The sequence below is a fragment of the Myxocyprinus asiaticus genome, chromosome 10 (assembly GCF_019703515.2).
Source record: "Myxocyprinus asiaticus isolate MX2 ecotype Aquarium Trade chromosome 10, UBuf_Myxa_2, whole genome shotgun sequence".
In the NCBI taxonomy this organism is placed as follows: Eukaryota; Metazoa; Chordata; class Actinopteri; order Cypriniformes; family Catostomidae; genus Myxocyprinus; species Myxocyprinus asiaticus.
The window spans coordinates 35,462,037-35,479,756 of record NC_059353.1 but is presented as its reverse complement, the minus strand read 5'-3'; the positions used below and the strand labels follow the sequence as shown (position 1 = coordinate 35,479,756).

At 39.4% G+C, this 17,720-nt stretch overlaps 1 protein-coding gene across 4 annotated transcripts in view; it reads left to right on the top strand.

Annotated features, from left to right (window-relative positions):
- Nucleotides 1-17,708, top strand: part of LOC127447500 (amyloid-beta A4 protein-like) — a 47,095-nt gene extending 29,387 nt beyond the window's left edge. For 2 of the 4 annotated variants that reach the window (XM_051709413.1, XM_051709411.1), the window contains 10 exons: nucleotides 1,461-1,594; nucleotides 3,329-3,403; nucleotides 4,420-4,578; nucleotides 4,774-4,902; nucleotides 5,004-5,103; nucleotides 11,282-11,506; nucleotides 14,478-14,531; nucleotides 14,636-14,706; nucleotides 14,850-14,996; nucleotides 15,383-17,708. In XM_051709413.1, coding sequence (XP_051565373.1) covers nucleotides 1,461-1,594; nucleotides 3,329-3,403; nucleotides 4,420-4,578; nucleotides 4,774-4,902; nucleotides 5,004-5,103; nucleotides 11,282-11,506; nucleotides 14,478-14,531; nucleotides 14,636-14,706; nucleotides 14,850-14,996; nucleotides 15,383-15,484 — 1,196 coding nt within the window. In that variant the 3' untranslated portion in view covers nucleotides 15,485-17,708. Of the gene's footprint in view, nucleotides 1-1,460; nucleotides 1,595-3,328; nucleotides 3,404-4,419; nucleotides 4,579-4,773; nucleotides 4,903-5,003; nucleotides 5,104-11,281; nucleotides 11,534-14,477; nucleotides 14,532-14,635; nucleotides 14,707-14,849; nucleotides 14,997-15,382 lie in introns of all 4 variants that reach the window. The other 2 variants (XM_051709412.1, XM_051709410.1) reach the window with 1 other exon arrangement.
- Nucleotides 17,709-17,720: the final 12 nt, after the last annotated feature.

The following is a 17,720-nucleotide window of genomic DNA, read 5'->3' as shown; positions in this document are numbered from 1 at the left end:
AGAAGAAGAACTGGACTGTTGCCCAGTGGTCCAAAGTCCTCTTTTCAGATGAGAGCAAGTTTTGTATTTCATTTGGAAACCAAGGTCCTAGAGTCTGGAGGAAGGGTGGAGAAGCTCATAGCCCAAGTTGCTTGAAGTCCAGTGTTAAGTTTCCACAGTCTGTGATGATTTGGGGTGCAATGTCATCTGCTGGTGTTGGTCCATTGAGTTTTTTGAAAACCAAAGTCACTGCACCCGTTTACCAAGAAATTTTGGAGCACTTCATGCTTCCTTCTGCTGACCAGCTTTTTAAAGATGCCGATTTCATTTTCCAGCAGGATTTGGCACCTGCCCACACTGCCAAAAGCACCAAAAGTTGGTTAAATGACCATGGTGTTGGTGTGCTTGACTGGCCAGCAAATTCACCAGACCTGAACCCCATAGAGAATCTATGGGGTATTGTCAAGAGGAAAATGAGAAACAAGAGGCCAAAAAATGCAGATGAGCTGAAGGCCACTGTCAAAGAAACCTGGGCTTCCATACCACCTCAGCAGTGCCACAAACTGATCACCTCCATGCCACGCCGAATTGAGGCAGTAATTAAAGCAAAAGGAGCCCCTACCAAGTATTGAGTACATATACAGTAAATGAACATACTTTCCAGAAGGCCAACAATTCACTAAAAATGTTTTTTTTATTGGTCTTATGATGTATTCTAATTTGTTGAGATAGTGAATTGGTGGGTTTTTGTTAAATGTGAGCCAAAATCATCACAATTAAAAGAACCAAAGACTTAAACTACTTCAGTCTGTGTGCATTGAATTTATTTAATACACGAGTTTCACAATTTGAGTTGAATTACTGAAATAAATGAACTTTTCCATGACATTCTAATTTATTGAGATGCACCTGTACTTATATTGCTTCTGAAGACATGGACTAAACCACTGGAGTCGTATGGATTACTTTATGCTGCCTTTATGAGCTTTTTTGAGCTTCAAAGTTCTGGTAACCATTCCCTTGCACATTATGGACCTACAGTGCTGAGATATTCTTCTAAAACTATTTCTTTGTATTTTGCAGAAGAAAGAAATTCATACATATGTCTGGAATGGCATAAGGGTGAGTAAATGATGAGAGAAGATTTTAATTTTTAGGTGAACTGTTCCTTTAAGTGTCCAAATACTTTTTGGGGCCATTATAATACACATCAGAACCAGACTACCTATGTTCCTAGGCTGTTTCTAGGCATGAAAATTCTTTAAACTCTCTTTATGCATCTAAAACACACAGTGCAGCAACCTTTGACAAAAGCAATTTCACACAAATTTTTCTGTCTTTGCTAACCAGGTTTAACCTGCACCTGAACTAACGTTTCTTTTCTAGAAGGAGCCTTCTCTGTCTTTACCACAAGGAAGATTGTCTAGCACACATTTATCTGCTTTTGACTATCAATTACTAAGACTCCTCACTCCCCCTAGTGCCCACCATGGCCCCGAGCCCCGCTGATGCTGTGGATGGATACTTGGAAGCTCCAGGAGATATGAATGAGCACACCCGCTTCCAGAAAGCCAAGGAGAGCCTGGAGGCTAAACACAGAGAGAAAATGTCAGAGGTGAGAACCTGAGTGGATTGGTACAGTACAGTTATATTAGAGTTACAGAAACAACAAAGACATGCCTCAGAAAAACTAACTGAGGTGGTACTAGGGCTAGGCGATATAGCAAAAAATATATTTCTCTATATATTTCTCTTTATATTTACCTTTTCACAAAACTGTATATGTATTTTAATATTTACACATTTGCTATGAATGGCTTAAAATGTTTTTATTATTATTATTATTATTATTATTATTATTATTATAAGAGGATCTGTCATTTTGACCAAATGGCCATTGTAGACAATTAGATTCAAAATGTTTAATGCAAGAAGTAAAAAAAAAACGTAAAAATCTTGTTGGAAATCATTTAGGCACGTTTTTCCACGCTGTTTTTTATTAAATGAACAGAAAGGAGAATTATCTTTAATTTTAAAAAAAAAATTATGTACCAATATAACAACATAGTAATAAACATAAAAATGTACCTACATATATACAGTACTGTGCAAACGTTTTAGACACTTGTGAAAACATAAAAAAGGCTAAATCAGTATTTGGTGTGACCACCTTTGCCTTCAAAACAGCACCAATTCTCCTAGGTACACCTGGACACAGTTTTCCTTGGTTGTTGGCAGTTAGGATGCTCCAAGCTTCTTGGAGAATTCGCCACAGTTCTTCTATCTATTTAGGCTGTCTCACTGCGTCTGTCTCTTCATGTAATCTCAGACTGACTCGATGTTCATTGGGCGGCTCTGTGGGGGTCATGCCATCTGTTGCAGGGCTCCCTGTTCTTCTATTCTATTTGCAAAAGAAATGTTTGGGAGTCTAAAATGTATATTTCCAATTGATACAATAAAACTGAAGATATAAATAACCATATTGAGGCAAATTGTTTTGTGAAACATCTTATGTGCCTAAGTCTTTTGCACAGTAAAAATTAAACAAATAGTTCACTAAAAAATTGAAATTCTTTCATTATTTACTCACCCTGATATTGCTCCAAAACCATATGAATTTCTGTCTTTTTTCCATGGAACACACAAGGTACATTTTTGAAATGTCTTTACAGGGTTTATTCACCATAATGTAAGTAAATAGTGACTCTGGACTGTTTTGACTTTGGTCAAATTTAAGTTGTTATTCACTCTCAAATCAAAATAATTTATAAAGCACTTAAAGATGCACTCAGTAACTTTTGTCTTTGTGTCATCTTGGACTTACACTGACACCTAGCGGCTTGGATGCGGCATCATTTAAAATCAATAGATTTCAGTTTCAGATGCCATTGTAGAAATTTAGTATTCACAGTCAGCCATGATTACTGTAATCTATGAGTGAATGTGTCAAATAACGGGACGGTTACTGAGATTAAGCGAGTAGTATTCTGAAGGTCATGTGATTCTAACATGGCAGCCCCCATGTGCGAACCCTCTCTATGTAGAATAAAACAGCTTTTATGAGTCTTCATTTTAATATGAGTGCTCATGATTTCCTACATATATTGCAAAATTACAATTCATGTCTTTAGGAGTAAAACTTTTTTAATGAGGAAAAAATTACTGAGCGTACCTTTAAATTAAAATATTTTGACTAAATCGATAACATCAAACCTTATTGGTTCTCAACACATCTCATGACCAAATGTGTGACATGACCATGGTATTACCATGGCACCATGTCCAAAAAAAACTTCAGTTAGTGACTTTGTTTCTCTCTGTTTCCATTTCTTTCCTTGTTTCTCTGTAGGTGATGAGAGAATGGGAGGAGGCAGAGAGACAGGCAAAGAATCTTCCTCGTGCTGATAAGAAGACCATCATTCAGGTAACCTCTCAGCACTTGTCATAAATATCAAAGGGATATTTATTTATTTATTTATTTATTTATTTATTTATTTATTTATTATTTTTTTTTTTTTGGGGGGGTGTCAACCAAAGACTAATGATTTTGTTTTACCAAACTGTCCTGGACAGACTTTTAAACTATGGGATACAAGCCTGGTACGGGAATCTCTCAGTTCAGTTAAAATCTCAGCTTTAAACTGCAATGAAAATGAAAAGAGTGAAGGAATACAGACCCCTTCAATCCATCTACGAGCAGGTGGTTTTTGAGCGAGTGAAGAAAATAGTGGCTAACCTGAGCCATGCATATATTTGGAATCAGGGAGACACTATAAAAAGGGGCAGTGGTGGCTCAGTGGTTAAGGCTCTGGGTTACTGACCAGAAGGTCAAGATGCCACTGTTGGGCCCTTGAACAAGGCCCTTGACCCTATCTGCTCCAGGGGCACTGTATCATGGCTGACCCTACACTCTGACCATTTGTGAAAACAAATACCTTTCAAAAATGTATGTAAAATGTGTGACCAAAATAAAGGCTTCTATTCTATAGAGTCCCAATGTGTTATAAAAAAATACTTTGTACTCAATTAACATCCTAAATAGCAGGCTATAGAGCATTTTAAAGTATTGAGGAATTGTCAGGAAAGATGCTAATTGTGTATTACTGCAGCTGCTGAATCCAAGAAATCTTTCACTAAAGGACAATAAAGGATAACCTAACCTAATGTTGGGTGCGCTAATTCATAAGCAGTGATGTTAACATGGTAATGTACACAAGAGTAGTACTGCATTACTGCATTATAGTTAATATAATCTAGCAGTTTCTGATATGGTTATATAAAAGCACTTAGTGGGGTTGAAGTTCAAATGCATTCAGATTTAGTGTTAAAACATTCAGTTCCCATCTATCATGATGGTAGAAAGGGTCACTTTACTTTATTCTTCAGGATTAATGAAAGGCTGCTGGCTTTGTGTTTATGCATGCACATGTGTTTTTGTAGCGCTTCCAGGAGAGGGTGGAAGCATTGGAGAAGGAGGCTGCCAGTGAGAGACAGCAACTGGTGGAGACTCACATGGCACAAGTGGAAGCCCTGCTTATCAACCGTCGCCGCCAAGCTCTGGAAAGCTACTTGAGCGCCCTGCATTCTGATCAGCCACGGGTACACACACTCGTGCACACACAAGCACAAAGGACCACCCTGATGAAAAGATCAGCAAAGCTAACCACCAGCATATGTTATGTTTTAGATGCTGGATATTTTACAAGAATGTACTCTGTCTAGCTGCCTGTGAACTCAAGAATGTATGCCTCATAAAACTTTTATATACTGATTACTCCACTCTGTCTCACACAGCCTCGTCAGGTCCTTAATTTGTTGAAGAAGTACATTCGTGCAGAGCAGAAAGACAGGCAGCACCTTCTCAAACACTTTGAGCATGTTCGCGAGGTGGATCCCAAGAAGGCATCTCAGCTTCGACCCTTCGTAAGTTTATAAAACTTGTGTTTAATGTGTATATTATAAGCTCTTCAAAGAGCCAACCCAAAATGTGTAGATGACTTCAGTCTGACTCTCTGTGCTCATAGCTGATGACCAACCTGCGTGTGATTAAAGAACGTATTAACCAGTTCTTGGGTGACCTCTACAAGGTTCCACAAGTGGCTGCTGAAATCCAGGACCAAGTGGGTAAGTCCAAAAATGTTTGTTGTGTTGGCTTGATAAAGTTTGATAAAGGTTAGGTTTTTTTTAAATCCCTAACCTCTTTCTGACTGTAACAATACGTTTTCAAGCTACAAGCTTCCAAACTCGCACAGTCCTTCAGGCTATTCAGATTTAGTACGCTTTATTCCGGATAATCGGATGCTAATGCATTTCCCATCACAGATTATCAAATATACCCATATCTATCATGCAGCCACCTAGCAATAATCTAGCAACCACTCATAACACCCTAGCAACACCCAGGCAACCACACAGAACACCCTAGCAACTGCAAACCAATGCCCTTCCAACTACCTAGAGCACTGTAGCAAATGGTTAACAATGCCCTGGAAACTGGGGGTGGGTAAACATTTTATTTTAATGATTTGATGTCGATTCTTAAATCCCAAGATCGATCTTTTACTCTATGCGCAACCCTCTACTACAAAGAGCAGAAATCGATCGCAGTTGCAACCAATTTTCACGCTATGTGACTAAAATGTAAATATTTGGCAACAGGCTGGTAAACGTTTAGATTTCACTCACCAGTAATTGTGTAGTATAGTGGTGAAGTATTCAGCAGCGTGATCCTTTCACTGTGTGTTGAGAGCAAATACGAGATTCACGTGACCCATTTTTTATTGGATAATGTCTGTTGACAGTCAGTTGTTGATCAAAAACAAAAAACAAAAAACATTTAATTCTAATTATGCATGGCACAGATGAGATAAAGTCATTCGAGTCTCTCTTGTTAAGATGCGCTCATTTACAGATGCTCTTTACAAAAATGCTGGTTTTGTTAAAGAGACAGTACCGGTTTTAGCACATGTTCAACAAATCAATGTAAATATAATAATAATGAACTTTATTTTATATAGCGCCTTTAAAAATGCCTCTCAATGTGCTTTACTTAGGAAAAAATAATTGAAAACATAAGTACAGAGCATAAAACAGAGTATATAAGCATGCATCAAAAACAGTTAATAAAACATGATTCAAAATAATAAGAATAAGAATAATAATAAGAAGAAAATAATAAAAAGATAAAATCATCAAGTAAAAGCTATCCTAAAGAAATATGTTTTGAGATAAGCTTTAAATACAATAAAAGACTGTGCTTCTCTAATCAGAAGGAGGTGAGTTCCACAGTTTTGGAGCATAAGAAGAAAATGCCCTATCACCAATAGTGCATAGATGAGAACTTGGAGGAGAGGTGATCACGTTTTGGAGTGTAACGGGTTAAAAGCTCAGCCAAATACCGAGGAGCCAAACCATACAAAGCCTTGTATGCAAGCATGAGAATTTTAAAATCAACACAAAACCTGACAGGGAGCCAGTGCAAGGACTCCAAGATAAGAGTGATGTGATCACATGTCCTGGAGCTAGTCAGGATTCTAACTGCCAAGTTTTGCACATATTGCAATTTATTTAGTGTAGATTTAGAGACCCAGTAAGGAGCACATTGCAATAATCAATGCAAGAAAAAACTAAAGTACTGTTCAGCTTTTCGGCCACAGAGAAAGATAACATAGGGCGCAATCTTGCAATGTTTCTGAGATGAAAAAGGATGTTTTATCAGTATTCTGCACATGTGGATCAAATGACAAGCTCGCAACAAATATAACTCCTAGATTTTTTAGTTTTGTTTGAAACTCCAAAGCAGATCCATCCACGGTTAGAGTTAAAGAGCCAGCTTTACGAAGCTGGTGAGGAGAGCCAATGAGAATAACTTCAGTCTTGTTACCAAGACAAAGAAAATTATGAGTCATCCATATTTTTATCTCAGAAAACAATGTGAAAGAAAAATGATGGCCACATTATCACAAGGATTAGAATGAATATAAATCTGTGTGTCGTCTGCATAAAAATGATAATTAAGACCAAGTGATCTTAAGAGCTGACCAAGAGGAAAAATGTAAATACTAAAAAGTAAGGGGCCCAAAATTGAACCCTGAGGGACACCAAAGTGAGCTGAACCAATCTCTGACCTACAGTCACCCAGGGAGACAAACTGCCTATGATCTAAAGGAGATAAGATCTAAACCAGTTTAAAGCAGTCGATGAGACACCAAAGACAGTTTCGAGACGGGTGAGTAAAAGAGTGTCAAAAGCGGCACTGAGATCAAGAAGGATTAGAATAGAAAGAGAACCAGGATCAGAAGCTATTAACAAGTAATTAGAGATCTTAACTAAAGCAGTTTCTGTACTGTGGAATTTACGGAAGCCGGACTGAAGAGTTTTAAAAAGATTGTTAACAGTGAGGTGATTCTTAGACCTTTTCCACCGAAATTGAGATGGTTCTCGTCCCGAGCCTATGCTCCACTGGTTCACGGCCGGGGCAATCTGGAGCCTATCTTAAACCGGCTATGCTTTTCCACTGACCTGAGAGCCAAACGTTGACGTAACGTGTTACTGTCCACGTGACAGTTTCACGTGACTACCTCAAACATAAACCAATATGGCGCATCACAGTGTGCAGCTTTTACTGTTGTTTTTGAGGACAGATTTAAACATACGGATTAATGCAATCCATCGTTATTACACTGCTCAACAAGATATGCTAAAGATGACAGGTAATGTAATTACATTATATTATATGAACTATGGCTTAACTTGCAAAGTTCTGTAAACTGGTACAGTGGAATCATTATTAACATTGGTACAGCAGATGGATGTATTTGGATTTTTTCCATAGTATATTATATTATTGATTGAGATATCCACCGTTTTACTTAACAGATCTTCCAAACTTAGTGAGTAGCTAGACAAAAATCCCCTTACAGAACAAAACAATGCACAAAATAAGATGACAACAGTGTAAGGAATGCTAACAAAGTTCACAAATATAATAACTTACTGAGATCAGCTGCAGAGGACACTGGTGATTCAGTGTCTATCAAAAGCGTTACTGGCTGAACTGGTTAGTTAGCAGGCTGGTCGGTGTCCAAGTCCAAAACATCATTGCTTCCTCCACTTTCGCTTTTGCTTATGTCCTTCTTATGGTCCCTGTACTCCCTTAAGTGTTTTTCAATTTGTTTATGATTTGGTCATTTGTCCGATTGAAGGCGGCGTACATCATTTCGTACTGTATCTTCATTCTCGTAGAGTATTTTTTTTCCTTTGTGATTTCTCTAGTTTATCTTGGATCTTTGTAAATACCTTATTGCAAGTAGAGCACTCGTTTTGTTGTGTTACCTGAACGCTTTTGATGTCTGATAATTTTGTGGGTTTTTTATTGTTTGTTATAGAGCAAAGAAGTACTCCTTGTTGCAGACGGTAGCTACTGTCGTTGTTTGGGAAAACTTTGCCATGGTGAGAAACATTATCCTGCCCTCCATCCCCTGACATAATCGGTTCCTGCGTAGAGACCAGCAAGCTTCTGGGGCTGGTGTCGAACAAGGTTTTCGGCCCTGGAACGGTGGAAATGCACAGAACAGTTTGAGAATTCGCACCGGGCCAGGAACCCACACCCGAAACATGTCGGTGGAAAAGGGCTAACTCGTTCTAGGATTTTTGCAAGGAAAGGATGGTTAGAGATGAGACGAAAGTTGTTAAAGTTGTCCAAGTCCATGTTAGACTTTTTAGGTACTGGAGTTACAGCAGCAATTTTGAATGCTGCTGGCACAACACCAATGTGCAAGGAGTCATTTATTATACTCAAGACTGCAGGACACAAAGAGGCAAAACATGATTTAAATAAACTAGTTGGTAGAGGATCAACTATGCAAGTGGTAGCTTTCATACGTGATACCTCATTACCTAGAGAAACATGGTCAAGTAGAGAGAAATTTGAGAGAGGGGTGCCAGGAAAACAGGACAGACAGAGAAGAAACAGAAGAGACAGAAGGAGCAGTGAGAATATGTTAACGAACATTGGCTATCTTAGTGCTAAAGAAATCAAGAAATTTGTTACAAAGTTGAGTTGAAACAGGCAAGTTGGTGGAACAGTTACATTTGAACAATCTATTTGTAGTATGAAAAAGTTGTCTGGGATTGTTTTGATTGTTAACAATTATCTGGGTAAAATAATGAGATCTGGCATATTCAGTTGCTGCTTTATTATCACGCAAGCGGTCTTTCCAAGCCTGGTAATGTACGTTCAATCCAGAAAGATGCCACCTTCGCTCCATTTTATGACAAACTGCCTTCATTGAGCGCAGATTGTCATTATACCAGGGAGCAGGATGCAAAAAATAAATAGTCCGTGATTTCAGAGGAGCAAAATAATCCAAGCCAGATAGGAGTACAGTATTTAACAGAGAAATTTTGTCATCAAGGGGATCTGATGGAGGAAAAACTACTTAAGAAAGAAACAATAGAGTTAGTGAAGTCTGGCAGATCAATGGATTTCCACTTGCGAAAATTTACAGTGCGAGAAGAGGAAGCATTTGTATGTGGTAATTCCATATTAAAAAAAGATGTCTAGATGGTCAGAAAGACCTAAATCAACAGAAGAAAACTGAGACACAAAAGAACCATTAGCAATAACAAGGTCTAAGGTATGACCTTTGTTGTGTGTAGAACAGTCAACAAACTGGATCAAATCAAAACACTCCAGTAAAGATAGAAAGTCCTTTGCCATCACTAAGTTTTTTGAGTCAATGTGGATGTTAAAGTCACCCAATAGAATCTCTTAAACATGAGGCACATTATAGACAACAGATCGGCAAACTCAGACAAAAGGCTTCATTAAACTTTCGGGGTCTGTAGACGGTAGCGATGATGGAAGTGTGAGGGGCAGATACACTCAGAACGAGACATTCAGATGAAGTAAACTGTGGTACAGACACAGGACTTATGTTGTATTGTAGTTTATGTATCACAGTAATACCCCTGCCTCTACCAGAAAGTCATGGAAGATCAAACAACCCATAGCCTGTGGGAGTTTGTTGATTAAAAATGTGTCCATCACTCTGTTTATGCCATGTTTCTGTTAAACACACAAAGTCCAGTTTTTTCTCTGTGAAAATGTCTGATAAAAGCAGAGCCTTGTTATTCACAGAGCATGCGATAAATAATGCTGTATTAGCCAGACTCGGGGACACAGAAGATAATGGGGAAAACTCCAAAGTGGAAGAGCTGACAAGTTGTTAAAATTAATGCCAGTACAAAACGTGTCTTTTAGCTTTACACTGAAATATTGGTTGATAAAACTGCTCCTTGAACAGCAATGCATGTAGCTCTTTGGTCACAGTATTCCTGTATTTCAGTGAAGTTCATAAGTGTCTTTTGCCAAATAACAGTTCCTTTTTAGGTTCAGTAGCTGGCGTGAGGTGTACCTAAAGCCGTGCGGAGGGAATCCACGTTCCCTATCAACTGGAAGAGTCATATGTGAAATACTTTAAATAGTGTAAATGATGCAATTAAACAATAAACTTTTAACAAAAATTATATATGAAATATATATCATTTCTATATTGAATACATGGATTTTTTTCATTTAAAAAAAGCTAAAATGTGGTCAAAATGATGAAAAACTTATAAAATATAATTAGTATAATATTTTCATAATGTCCCTAGTTAGAAGGTCCCCTGTATAATTAACAGCATTAGCTGGGAGAGAATTTCTTTCATATGTAAGCAAAAGTGACATTATAACTGAAATATACCCATATGAATTTATATTGAATCTAAATCAAATCGAATCGAGAGTTTGTGAATCGGAATCGAATCAAATCGGGAAATCTGTTTAAATACCCAGCCATACTGGAAACCATCCAGAGCATTCTAGAATCACCCTAGCAACCACTCAGAAAACATAAGCAACTGTCTAGGAACACCCTAGTAACCACTCAGAACACATGATTTAGGGCAGGGGTTTTCAAACTGGGGTCCGGGGACCTCCAGAGGGCTGCCAAGAGGTGCAAATTTCAGAAAAAATTATAATAATAATAATAATTTAAAAACTTTTAATTTTAATAATTTGTATTGGCTTTAGTAAAATTGCAATATTAAAGTTAATGATTTCATTTTGTCTTTATAATATCTTGCTTACTATTTTTTTCACACAGTATAAATGGGTCTTTGTTTATGAAAATATACTGTAAAAATGCCTTTATTTTTTAAGAAGGGTGTCCTTCGCAAGGGGACCGTCAAATTTTGGGGTCCTTGGCATCAAATACTGATTTATGCAATACTGAGGTCTCTCATTCTCTTTCTCCAGCAATTCTGATGCAACGTGACCAGGCAGAAGTCACTCAACAGCTGTCCTCTCTCCAGAGTAAGATGAGGGTGAGCTATGGGAATGACGCACTTATGCCTGACCTGCCTGACAGCACCACTCCCCTGGACACCCTGCCTCCAGAGGAGGACGGCCTTGGCTTCCACCCCGAACGTTTCAACCAGCCCAACACTGACAACCAAAAAGAAAAAGACCAAGGACAGCCAAGTAGGACTAAGTTTCCCTGGGACAACGGTAAAATTATACAGCAAAAATATTTAGTTGCTTTTCCACCATAGGGCCGAGCAGTTCTGAGCATGGTGAGGGACAGTTCCTGTAGCATTTCCACTTGAGCACGATTTGGCATGGCACGACTCACGATTGCCAATTTGCCAATGCCAAGGTAACTCACTAATTTCTAGGTAGCTGGCAAAGTTTGCTATGGTGAGGTTCAAAAAATTTAATAAAATAAAATAGTGTATGTTTGTCATGATTTTATTATGATGATGAACTAGTATAGTACATTATTTTTCTTCAAGCATTTTGCAACAGGGAGGTAGATTACGTTAGCTAGCTCATTTAAACTCATATAATATATCATTATATTACTTATATTTAGTCAATAAATTATTGTGGAGCTGGGGGCGTGGTCAAGCGCTGACTTGTGAATGGAGAGCGAGACCGGGAGATGAGAGTGGTAAGGAGTTACACCTGTGGGCAATTTTACTAATAGCTGTTCTGTGTTGAGGGAGGAGTGACACACATTGGCTGTGTGTGTTTTTTTGTTTTTTTGGTTTATATGGACACTTTGTTGTGTCACTGAAAATTGCTTTCAGAATAAAAGACTAGAGAAGGTGGAAATTCATTGGCTCCCACTTTCTCATTTCTGGAGAGTCAAGCACCTGCCCCTATAGATTACCTGGACACAAGAAGCAAGTGGTAGGGGAGGAACTTAAGGCCATGCTCGATATGGGAGTAATAGAGGAATCCAACAGTGACTGGTCCAGCCTGGTGGTTCTAGTACCTAAGGCCAATGGGTCGGTTCGGTTCTGTGTGAATTTTCGAAAAGTCAATGCGGTGTCTAAATTTGACGCGTATCGATGAACTGCTAGATCGGTTAGGCGCGGCTCGTTTTTATTCAACACTGGATTTGACAAAGGGATATTGGCAGATCCCCTTGACGCCCATGTCCTGTGAAAAAACAGCATTTCCACTCCGTTTGGCTTACACCAATTTGTGACCATTCCGGTCGGTTTATTTGGGGCCCCAGCTACGTTTCAGCAGCTCATGGACAGAATCCTACACCCGCATGCTGCATATGCTGCTGCCTATCTGGATGACATCATCATTTACAGTAATGATTGACAGCGACTCATGCAGCACCTGAGGGCTGTCCTGAGATCGCTACGGAGGGCAGGGCTCATGGCAAACCCAAAGAAGTGTGCATTTGGATGGGTGGAAGTACGGTATCTCAGCTTCTAATTGGGACATCAGCAGGTGCATCCCCAAATTGATAAGAACACAGCAATTGCGACTTAACCAAGACCCAAGACCAAAAAGGAGGTGAGACAGTTCCTGGGGCTGGCTGGCTATTACCTGAGGTTTATTCGATAACTGTTCGCTGACTGATCTTACTAAAAAGGGAGCGCTAGATCCGGTCCAGTGAGCGGAGCTGTGCTAACAGGCTTTTACTCAATTGAAAGCTGCACTTTGTGGTGGACCACTTCTACACTCTCCTGATTTCTCTCTCCCTTTTGTTTTACAGACCAACGCATCGGACAGGGGGTTGGAAGCCTTGTTGTCCCAGGTGGTCAAGGGGGAGGAGCGTTCGGTGCTGTACATCAGCTGGAAACTCTCGGTAAGAGAGTCGAGGTATAGCACCATTGAGAAGGAATGTCTGGCCATCAAGTGGGCGGTCCTTACCCTTCGGTATAACCTCCTGGGATGGGCTTTCACCCTCTGTTCGGACCACGCCCCACTCCAGTGGCTCAATCACATGAAAGATATCAATGCGCGGATCACCCTGGTATCTGGCTCTCAGCCGTTTAAGTTCGAGGTGGTCCACATACTGGGAGGGGGCAGATGGCTGTCGCGGACTTCCTCTCTTGAATGGTGGGGGGCAATTTTACTAACATCTGTTCTGTGATGCAGTGAGAGGCGACAGGGAGATAAAGGAGAGCTGAGAGTCACAGAGGAGGGAGGAGTGACACGTGTTGGCTGTGTGTTTTTTGTTTATATGGACATTTTGTTGTCACTGAAAAGTGCTTTGAGAATAAAAGACGAGAGAAGGTGGAAATTTGTTGGCTCCCCCTTCCTCATTTCCGGAGAGTCAAGAACTTGTTACAATGGTTTTTTTTTTTAGCTAGTCTGGGAACTTTTAACTTTCTATGTGTTTGTGTCTGGTGGCATGCACAACCCCTCAGCAAATGATGGTAAACCTCTCGCCTTTTTCTATTTGGTTTCCTTTTTGCGAAATGGGACATATCTTTCCTGTGTCTTAGCGGAGTAAAAATCAGGGTAAAAATCAATCCTAAAAACTGGAATATGCGATCTTCCTCCAAAGCGCAGGAGAAGGATATAGCCGCAGGCAGAGCTCAAAAAAAGGGGTGGGAGCTCCAAACCACCAGCAAAGATATATGGAGCTCCTAACCCAAGTTGGTATAGCTGGAGGTCGGAGATCTTTATATAGGGGCGAAATCTCCAAAAGAGAGTTGGGTTACTCCAGAAGGGGCGGGGTTACTCCAAAAGGGGGTTGTGCCAACTCCAAAAGGGGACATCACTTCCACACGTGGTTAGGGTTAGGGAAAGGGTTAGGTTAGGGTCTCCCTATATCTTTGCTGGTGGTTTGGAGCTCCCACCACTTTTTGGAGCTCTGCCTGCAGCTATATCCTTCTACCTAACCCCAAAAATGCAAGTATAGCTGCAAGCCAGAGATCTTCAAATGGTGGCGGAATCTCCAAAAGAGGCCAGTCTTACTCAATAAGAGGACAGTGTTACTCCTAAACATTTTCGCAACAAGAACCATACAGCCCGATGGTGGAAAAGCGGCTATAGACTATGGAATTCTGTGATTGACTAATCAAAATTGAGCATTCCAGAGAGCTGTGTACTAAATAGTTGTAAATAATAGATAAAACTTCTTACCCTGAATTTGGAGCCGACTGAACTGCCTTTTTTTTTTTTTTTTTGTCTTGTTCAGTTGAACCTGTAGATGCCCGTCCAATTCCAGAAAGGGATCTGCCCACAAGACCTGGTAAGTGTGTACTTGTGATTATCAACTCATGAATTTTTGTTACCTCTAAGCATATGACATGCTCAATATTATATATCTAATGAACATATGTGTGTATTTTTAAGAAATTCCAATGGTTCGGCTGGACATTGAGGAAAGGCATAACGCTGGTTATGATGTCCGTGACAAGAGACTGGTAAAAACTTTATGCTGGTTGTATCTTACATACAGACAAAATATCTCTTTGACAGTGACTGATGCTTTCATATGTACCAAATAAACCTTACTGTACATATTTTACAATGTAAATAAGTAACTGACATGTTTGTGTTCCATCAGATGTTCCTCGCGGAAGACATGGGCTCTAATAAAGGAGCTATCATTGGGCTGATGGTGGGTGGAGTTGTCATCGCCACTGTCATTGTAATCACACTTGTTATGCTAAGGAAGAAGCAGTATACTTCCATCCACCATGGGGTCATTGAGGTGAGACAGAGCATTTATATCTCTTAAACATGGTCATGGAAAACCTGGCCTGGAAATGAATAATACCTTAAAATCTTTGTCTAGTTATATGCCCAGCTGTACAATATTTAATCAGATACATATTGTTGTGAGAGCTTGTGTAAAGTAAAATCTTCTCCCTAGCCAGTGTGATAGCAGTGGCCCTGGTGTGTTGAAAGTCTTAGACACAATTGAAAAATACGCCGATTGCTTATTCAGTAATCATGATTCATGAACTGAAAAGGTCATGGAAAAGTCGTTGGTCATAAAGAGTGGGAACTCTGCATGGAAAAGTCAAAAGGGGCGGGAACCCTAGACTAGGTCTTCTGCATAAATACTTTTAATGACAACATGTTTTTATATGTCAGGTGGATGCAGCAGTGACCCCTGAGGAACGGCATCTCACTAAGATGCAGCAGAATGGCTACGAGAACCCCACATACAAGTTCTTTGAGCAGATGCATAACTAAAGAACCACTTTAGAACCCTGCACTCCCCCACCCCACCACCATCATTCCACTGCATCAGGACAGAGAACACAGACTGATTATTCATACACACTATTGGTCAACTCTGTCACTATGGAGATGAGAGTGGCTTCCATCACATGACCATTCCATCCAACTGAACAAGTGATGTGTCCTTGTTGCCCATCCAGCCATCTGTCCGTCTGATGGTCCATCTGTGTGCTCCAGTGCTCTTGCACCTGTCCATCACAGCACTGTGCGGTGAACAAAGTGTCTTCTACTCTGTTCTCTTTGCCTATCCTTTCCTTTTAACCTACCCATAATCCTTGTTGTCTCACCTCCATCCTGTTTTTTATCTCCTCTTTTAGCTCTGTTTTTCTCTATTGTTGCTCACTTGAAACTTCTTTAAAGGGTTAGATGACCCAACGATGTAAAATGTCATCATTTACTCATCCTCATATTCTGCAAATCCTGTATGACTTTGGTATCACAAAAGATGTTAAGCAGAATGCCAGCCTATGGAAAAAAGATGCAATGAAAGTGAATGGTGACTGAGGCTGTCCATAATATTCTGTGTATTATCTCCTTTGAAATGGAACAAAATGAGTATATGACTTTAAGCACTTATATTTCCTCTTCTTTTTGCACATTTTTCCTTCTTTCTGCTTCCCTCTTATTTCCTTTTATCTGGGCACTCAGATCCTTCGGCGGCTAAATGAGGCTCCAACCACTGCAAAAACCAATTGCAGAATAATGTACTCATTGTTAAAGGGAGTTCACACAAAAATGAAAATTCTGTTATTTACTCACCCTCATGTTGTTCCAAATCTGTATGACTTTCTGCCATAGGACACAAAAGGAGATGTTAGGAAGTGTGTTAGTCACCATTCGGGTTCATTGTATCTTTTTTCCATTCAGTGGAAGTGAATGGTAAGGCTGTCATTCTGCCTAACATCTCCTATGGTGTTCCAAAAAAGAAAAATGTCATATGGATTTGGAACAACATGATGGTGAGTAAATGATGACAGAATTTTCATTTTTTAGTTAAATATCTCTTTAAAATTTACATTTCAGGATTGTGTCATTCTTCTTTGGGGAAAAAAGGTGAAAAATAAAGTTATTTTAAAAAATGTAAAAACATTTACAGAGATAAGAAATTAATGTTTGTTTTTATTTTGTGTGTAATATGTATTGAAATAAGGCAGAAAATAGCTGTACCTATATAGTGCATGGCAATTATAAGAGAGAGAAGGTTCTGGATCCAGACACAGACTTTGACCTCTCTCTCTCTCTCATGTAGAGATTTAGCTGGATTGTACATTTACAGTAAGAGTCTTCTTGTGATTACATCATTTTAAATAAGTGAAAAATCTGCTTGGCTTCATCATCACAGAGACATGCTTTAAAAGAAGTGTGTGCTTTTTCTATTGGACCATGCCACACACACTTAAATGGTTGCATGGGGCTGGAAAAGTTGTATGTATTGTATTATGAAGTGTAATGTTAGTCCATGTTTTCTTAACACTCTGCGCACTCTGCATTTTTTTAAAGGGTCCGCACCCTTTTGACTCATTAAGTTTTATTCCATGTTGGGATTTAGTATGGGGCCAGGATTAGGGAAGGGGTGTGTGGAGTGGTGGGATTTTGCTTCAGAAATGTCCACCATTTAGGATTGTGTAATTTTTGTCCCACTTTCCCCTTTGTATTCCCCAGTGTCTGTGATATTCACGAACACATTTTGGGACTGAAAACACCTCACCTTTTCCCCACTTTGATTTCACTTAAGTATCTCATAGCACCTTATAAGCCAGAGCAGGTGACCCATATGAAGGATGTTAAGAGTGGACGGTAGATAATAATGCAAATCTGCCATGCAGTCTTTCTAAATTATTTCCTAATGAGTTACTTTGAAAGTGGCATGAATCAAGTTATTAGAAAGAAAACTGAATGAAAACGAGTGAACTATTGTATAAATACATTCTAGAGACACACATTAAATGATTCAAACATTGCTCATGACTTTCCTGTATAGAATTACCTTAGCTCTAAAATCTGGTGTTGTGCTGATAAGTGGATACTCTTAAGGGTGTGTCTGTGGTCAGTAGGGAACAGAGAAAGCTCTTTCTGAGAACTTTTCCTTATGTATCTATTCAAATCATTGGCTTCGAAGAGGGGAAGGCTTTCTACACTGTAACCTATGAATAAAGTTTTGAAATGTATATACAAACTCCTAGTGATG